Source organism: Quercus lobata, chromosome 5 (genome assembly GCF_001633185.2).
Source record: "Quercus lobata isolate SW786 chromosome 5, ValleyOak3.0 Primary Assembly, whole genome shotgun sequence".
In the NCBI taxonomy this organism is placed as follows: domain Eukaryota; kingdom Viridiplantae; phylum Streptophyta; class Magnoliopsida; order Fagales; family Fagaceae; genus Quercus; species Quercus lobata.
This window is the reverse complement of record NC_044908.1, coordinates 23416254-23423292: the sequence shown is the minus strand read 5'-3', so window position 1 is coordinate 23423292 and position 7039 is coordinate 23416254. Positions and strand designations below refer to the sequence as shown.

The 7039-nt window shown below is 34.5% G+C and overlaps 1 protein-coding gene across 2 annotated transcripts; it reads left to right on the top strand.

Moving 5' to 3' along the window:
- The first annotated feature begins 620 nt into the window (after nt 1-620).
- Nucleotides 621-5135, top strand: LOC115988405 (ras-related protein RHN1-like). Of its 2 annotated transcripts, none has more exons than XM_031111956.1 (7): nt 621-814; nt 2047-2124; nt 2228-2395; nt 3244-3292; nt 3913-3986; nt 4340-4433; nt 4772-5135. In XM_031111956.1, exons 1-7 carry the CDS (start codon nt 776-778, stop codon nt 4870-4872), a joined length of 603 nt encoding a protein of 200 aa, XP_030967816.1. In that variant the 5' UTR covers nt 621-775; the 3' UTR covers nt 4873-5135. The 2 variants fall into 2 exon arrangements, with proteins under 2 accessions (XP_030967816.1, XP_030967817.1); XM_031111957.1 differs by having other exon boundaries at nt 643-818.
- The last annotated feature ends 1904 nt before the right edge of the window (nt 5136-7039 follow it).

Sequence of the window (7039 nt, the reverse complement as noted above, 5' to 3'; positions counted from 1 at the left end):
CAAAATAATGCATTTTACATCAAAATAATTTATTAGATGACTTTCTAAATGGCAAACACATATTGTTTTCTTTATAATAATAATAATAATAAAATCATGTGAAAAGTACAGGCCAACCCGACCCGACCTGACCCGTAAGCCGTTTTTAACCCACTAAAAATAACATGTTTTTAACTCACAACCCGTTTGATTTGACCCAATCCAGCTGTTTTGCCATGGCTATCTCCTTGGACCCATCCTGTGCTAGTAAACAAAACCACCTTTTTTTTCTTTTCTTTTTTTCTTTTTTTTTTCCTTTCTTCTTAAAATTTTTGGGGTTATAGTAAACCACCAGTCCTTGGAGTTTGTAATTCTTGTCTCCTTCACGAGTGGTACATATGTAGAGTTGGTAGGTCCCATAATATCCAATGGGAGCGTACACCATGGGGCGTGGGCCATGGCACATGAACCGCACTGTTGTTGGGCTATAGGGAGTAGAGAATGCTTTTCAAAGGTAGAAAAACTATTATTATCAATTTATGAAAGTAGAACAAATTAAAAAAGCAACTGCCGCAAACCTACCAGTCAACAAAACCACCATTCTTATTTTAACCCTTTTCTTCTACTTCATTGAGTTTCTTCTATCATAACTTGTTCATATAAATTTTTTTTTTTTTTTTCCCAACCAACAACATCTTCTCTCTTTCTTTTTTTCTCTCTCTCTAAACTTAAAGTCTTAAGATTCTTAAGGCCCTCTTTTTTCTAGAGCTTTACAGTTTTCATCAAAGTAATCGAAATGGCCAAACCTGGCAACAAGATTATACAAGCCAAGCTGGTGGGTATGTCTTACCCTTTTGTTCTTGAGCCATTCTTTAATTATTTGTTTTCTTTCTTTTGTTACCTTATACATCCTGACCTGAAATCATTATTTCTGATGTTTATGTTTATACTTGAATGGTCCATATGTGCAGGTATGATGTGTTTTTAGTTTCATTTATTTAGCTGTTTTCTTTATACATTAAAAAAAAAAGTCAATTTGGTATATTGAATGGGGAAAAAATAATGATCTTGAATGATAATTTGTGGGTACAGATTCTCAAGACAGTAAAAAAGGTGCCAATAGATAATGTAAATGGTTAGGTTTCAAATTAATTGCATGGCACAGAGTAGCTAAATATGTAACTTTTATTGGAGTTAGGTTGCTTAAGAAATTGGATTCAATGGTATTGTATAAAAATATTTGGATTTCAGTATATTCATCAGTTTGGATTGATGATGTTTGCCATTCTTGAAAATGCCCCATTTATGATGATTTGCAAGAAAAAATACTACAAGCCAGAGAACATTCCAGTTTCCACAACTGCAGAATGTTTGGTATCCTAGTTTTTCTTTGCTTTTCTGCTGTCTTTAAATCCCACCCTGCTTTTCTCACCTTAAACGCTGATATCCACTCAGAAGCTAATTTCCCCTTCTGGGAAAGACCTCGTTTCTGATATGACAAATCATTCGAACAGCACATACCTCCTGGGGATTTTATAAGTTATAGTTTGTTGTCTTAGTTACTCAATTCTGGGTTGCACTCTTGGTTTACAATGTACTTCTCTTGGTTCTGTTCTTTCTCTAGACATCTTTGTCAAAAGTTGGGAGCCTAGCCCATAAAAGAGTATATCACTATATTGATAATTTCCACAAGTTGAAATACTTGATTACCCACAACCATGTGAGTTCTGCTGAATTTATAAGAGTGCTTGGTCACATTGAAGCACGTATTAATACTATATACATTTATGTAAACAAACTTAATATATGCTGTAAAAACCGATTTGAATTAGCAGCGTAAGTTGTTCTTTGCTCTGTATCCTGTCATTCTTAAAAAATTATTGCTTCAATGTTTAGACCTAGATGGAGAAGAACTTCTGGTGAACGTTGTGATTCTTGACCTGATTTTCTAGAATAAATAACATTAAGTTACTCTTCATTTTGAATTTGTAATTTAGCTTGAAACTTTACCTGATAATTTATCTAATAAGTGTGTATCATCCTAACAACCAAAAAAAAATTCTACAGGTGCTTCTAGGAGACATGGGAACTGGGAAGACCAGTTTAGTCTTAAGATTTGTCAAAGGCCAGTTTTTTGATAATCAGGTCCATTTTTATCTCCTGTTTACACAAAAGTTTTTTTATTTTTGGTCCTTCATCGATGCATTTCACTGCTGAGGACCCTTGACAATGACATTAGTAAATGCAGGAACCGACCATTGGAGCAGCATTTTTCACTCAGATACTATCCTTGGCTGAAGCCACGGTAAAGTTTGATATATGGGATACAGCAGGACAAGAGAGATATCATAGCTTGGCTCCTATGTATTATCGGGGTGCAGCAGCAGCTGTAGTTGTGTATGACATATCAAGCATGGTACTTATTTGTTAAAATTATCATGGTTGAATTTCATTATTTAGAGCTATGGATGGATTCAGAAGTTTCAGGATTACCATGATGAATTAAGTGGCAAGTAATCAACTAAAGTGTTAAAAATACCGGTGATTGAATTCATGAATATAGTACTTACTTGCAACTTTTATTGCAATATAATTAATTGCTTCACTGAAAATTGACATGATTTTGTAATTCTTAGTTGGACTATTCGTCCTCCCTATGTTATTCATACAGAAGAGAACAGCAAGCTGTTATACTTATATACTTATCTATTATGCATACACAGGATTAGAAAAGGATAAGAAATATAATTAGTAGCCATATACCACAGATTCTATACTGGTCCAGTCCTATACTATATATTCCTTGCAAAGCCACATCTTAGAACAACTATGTCATGCATTTCCCTCCCTCCACATATATCATTTCAAAAAAATTATCCCCACCTTTTCTTTCACAGATACTCTGTGTCTGTACTGATGGCCATGGCTGTGAGATGTATTTTGTATTTATCATACTCAATCATCTCTCCTCTCAGTGAGATATGGTACAATGAATTGACTTTAGTAAAAAATCATGATTTTCAAGGTACTATCAGTCAAGTGGAAGGGACTAATATATGATTGTGAAGTTATCCCTTGATCCTGAGTTTATTATAGACTGCCTATGCTTGCCAATCTATTTTATGGCTGTGGATTCAACTAATTCTAATTCAAAGGAAGCCCAAATCTTATATGTTTTTCATTTATTTTAGTACTGGTTATACCAGATTCTGTTATGCCTTATTTGTAAAGTCTTAACCCTTTTATATGGTGTTTTGGCTTCAGGATACATTTACTCGAGCTAAAAAATGGGTTCAAGAACTGCAAAGACAAGGTGAGTTAACCAAAATAGGTGCTCTCATCATGTTCTTTTATCTGACAATATTGATCTTCACAATTCAAGTATTTAGAGTATGAAGAATTGCATATTTTTCTTATGCAAAAAGCATTCATTACTTGTTATACCACTATGCCATTTGTGAAATCTTCAGGTTCTGTTTATATTGAAAATTTTTTATTGGATATATGACACATTCAGCTTTGTCAATTGATTTTAGAGGGCTGATGATTACATGTCGTTGTCACTTGTATAAGCCATGTAGAAGAGTGACAAATTTTGCGGTTGCTTTTTTTAGACTTAGTGGGTAGTTTCTCTTGCCATCCAAATTGGTTGGCCTATTTGACAGTCTCTATTAGTTTAAGATGGTATAATCTACATCTTTCTTTTGTGTCAGGAATCTTCACTCTCTCTTTTCAAACCCCAGCAGTCACAAATTCAAATGTGACTTGTGGCTGCAACTATTTGTCTAAATCATCATTTAGCTTTTTCCCTGTATAGATACATGTGTAGACCTTGTATTATACTTAAAAGGAATGAACTAATTTATTAGGACGATTGTTTAGCCATTGTTGATACATGGCACATTATATTCTTTTCCATATCACTATTTTCAGGAAATCAAAATCTGGTGATGGCATTGGTTGGAAACAAATCTGACTTGGAAGCAAAGAGAGAGGTTGAGACTGAGGTACTTATAAGATCCCATCCCTTTTTTTCCTTCAGGATTATGATGATTGAATTCTTAATTTTTCAGTCACTAAAGTTGATATGTTGTTCATCCAACACATAGTTGTGTGGTTGGCTTCAACACACTATCATGATCAATAAAATATTAGGTCTCAACACTTCTCCATCTTTTCATTTTTTTAAATAAATTTGCATCAGCACTTTAACATGTCTATCCTTGGTTATACTCTGTCTGATCCATGTACCCTTGCTTGTTGATTAGGATTGTCATTCAGGATGGTTTGACGTACCACATATATTTATGATTCATGTATCCAGATGTATATACCTCATTTTGTTCTTGTCAATTTACAGGAGGGGGACCAATTTGCTCAAGAAAATGGGATGCTTTTCATTGAAACATCTGCGAAAACTTCACAGAACATCAACGATCTCTTCTATGAAATAGGTAAATTTTAGATCCATTATGCAAGCCGTCAGTAGATGAGCACAATTAGGATAGCATCCTTACAATTGTCCATTCTGGCATTCACTTCAATATCTAGAAAAGTTGCAAAATATAAGCAGATATGTTTGCGTACATCGAAGCACGCACCATTGCAGAACATTAGTATTACATGGTTAAGATTCTAGGAAATACAAGCATTTGGAATGAGTAGTTTCCTTCATCCTACCAGATATGATAATATCATTAGCTTGGAAGTCCTATACTTTTCATTAACAGTTATTCTTGAGAATTTGAATCAGCAAGAACTGGACCAATTCATTCAGTTCTACCTTTTGCAGCAAAAAGACTAGCAAAAGCAAACCCCGCAAAGTCAAGTGCGATGCATCTAAACAATGAAACTCAAGATAAAAGAAGAAAAATACTTTGTTGTTCAGTTTGACTATCCACAATTTCAAGAGAGCAGTAACCAATGAAATCAAGGTCCTCTTGACATTATTTGTAACAACATGCTCATTTTTCAGAACCAGGTCATTTGTTAAAGTTCCAGATTACCTCTTATATCTAAATCGGCATTTTGGTTCGCATAATACTCTTTTGAGGTATATGAGGTACTTCCAATATCTGTAAAGAAATTGCTTACACAAAATCTTCTTTTTTTCTTTTATTGTAAATGAACAAAGTTTGTGAACAAGTTGTACTGCTTTTACTGTAGGCTAATTTAGTTGCACATGCAATGCACTTTGGTTCTTTAACATTTAATATTTTACAGAATCTGTTAAAGAATGAACTTATGGTTCAAATGTTATGTTTGACACAATGACCAAATTCAATTCCCCAAGATGCCGAAACACTCTGGTGCACATATGAGCTAAACAAATATACCAAATTTTCTCTTATCAGTACCTAATTCCTTCTAACTACAGAAATGCATCAATAATGAAAATTTTAGTTCCAAACTTTGAGGACACCTTTCCATCAAGTGCGAGACCTTCCCTCATTACGTGCTGATGTAGCGTGTTGCTTACACACACACACACACACACACAAAAAACCCTTGGTTCTGCATCAGTAAAAATGCCATTACTTTACAGGAACATTAGATGATCATGTCAAGTTATTTTCTTTTCAATCACCATGCAAGATATTGACGATTAAAGGAATCTACTAACAAGAAATCTTTGATTCAATTCGAATGGGACCTGGGTGGAATTCCAAGGCTGAAAGCCAGAAAGAGGTAGCCCCATCAACTAGACCCATCATGAATTGGACTGAAGTCTAATGTATTATACAAACTTACATATTATAAGATGAAAACAAGATGAAAGCATAAAATTTTCTGTTTGTATCAAATAGAATGATCCCTTGTTTATACACTCAGATAGAGGGACATGACTGAACAATTTAACCTTTCAGCAGGAAAGATTTTGTGTTTACCAGAATTACCATTTCCAATCAAAATCTGATCTCCAAAAGTATGTTTTTTTTCTTATCCAACTATACTTTATTGCACTTATATAGCAAAGCATTAGTATCAGGCATTTAAAAAAAAAAAAAAATGTTATTTTAACACATCAAAAAATTACTTTATCTATTTTAATACATCACTTTATAATATACCTTACATCACATATTCTATTTTTTTACCATTTTAGTTAAATATTTTTTCTTTATTATTTTTAATTCTTCTTTTATCATTTCTTTTTTGTCGTTCCCAAAAACATTGAAGATAGATGTAAGAGAGAAAAAGTAAAAATAATATAAATCAATATCAACAATCATGAAGAGAGAGAAAGTTGGAATTAAAAAAAAAAAAAAAAACCAATATTTATACCACACTAGTATTTAGAATTGAGCTTGTGCCAAATTATTTGGCATTTGGCACATCTCATATGCATCTGCAGTGGGGATTGTAAATGGAAAATGTAGGAAAAATTTAGCATAAAGGTACAAAAAGACCCAACATCCGGACTTGTAAAAGCTCACTATAGCAAAAAAAGAAAATTGCAATTGTGCTACAGTGCAATTCTAAATGTAGAATCGCACAGTAGCTCAATTGTAAAACCAAAAAACATTACTTTATTCTTCAGTGCGACTCTACAATGCGATTCTCCTCAAGTTCTATGGATGGTGTTTCTCATTTACTCTCTCTCTCGCAGAGCTCCTCCCTCCTCAGTCCTCACTCTTTCTCTCATCTCACATCTCTCTGTTGTTCAAAGCTTGCACCGGAGTTGGGTTGGGTTCGTGGTCACAGCATGGCAATTGGTGTGGATTTTGGATTTTGGATTGGCATGGATCGACGAAGATCAGAGATCATGGTGGGTTGTGTTTGGGTTGGTGAGCTGTGTAGGTCGTGGGTCAGGTGGTGGGTTTGGAGTTGTGGGTCAGGTGATGGGTTTGGATAGGTGGATTGGTGTATCATGGGTCAGGTGGTGGCGTGGGTTTGGATCAGTGGAGTTCGTGGGTTTCTCAATGGAGATTGGTGGATTTCTAGGTTGATGTGTGCTGTGTGTATGGCTTCGTCGGTAGCTCTGATGGTGGCTTCAATGGTGAATTTTTTTTTGGCTTGGTTTGATGGTGGCTCTGATGGTGGGGTTTTGGCTTGGTTT

Bases quoted from the DNA above. Each gene is read 5' to 3' on its own strand.
- LOC115988405 (XM_031111956.1), top strand. From the start codon at position 776: ATGGCCAAACCTGGCAACAAGATTATACAAGCCAAGCTG. The intron at 815-2,046 runs GTGGGTATGTCT...AAAATTCTACAG, and splicing joins AGATTATACAAGCCAAGCTG to GTGCTTCTAGGAGACATGGG. The intron at 2,396-3,243 runs GTACTTATTTGT...TTTTGGCTTCAG, and splicing joins TGTATGACATATCAAGCATG to GATACATTTACTCGAGCTAA.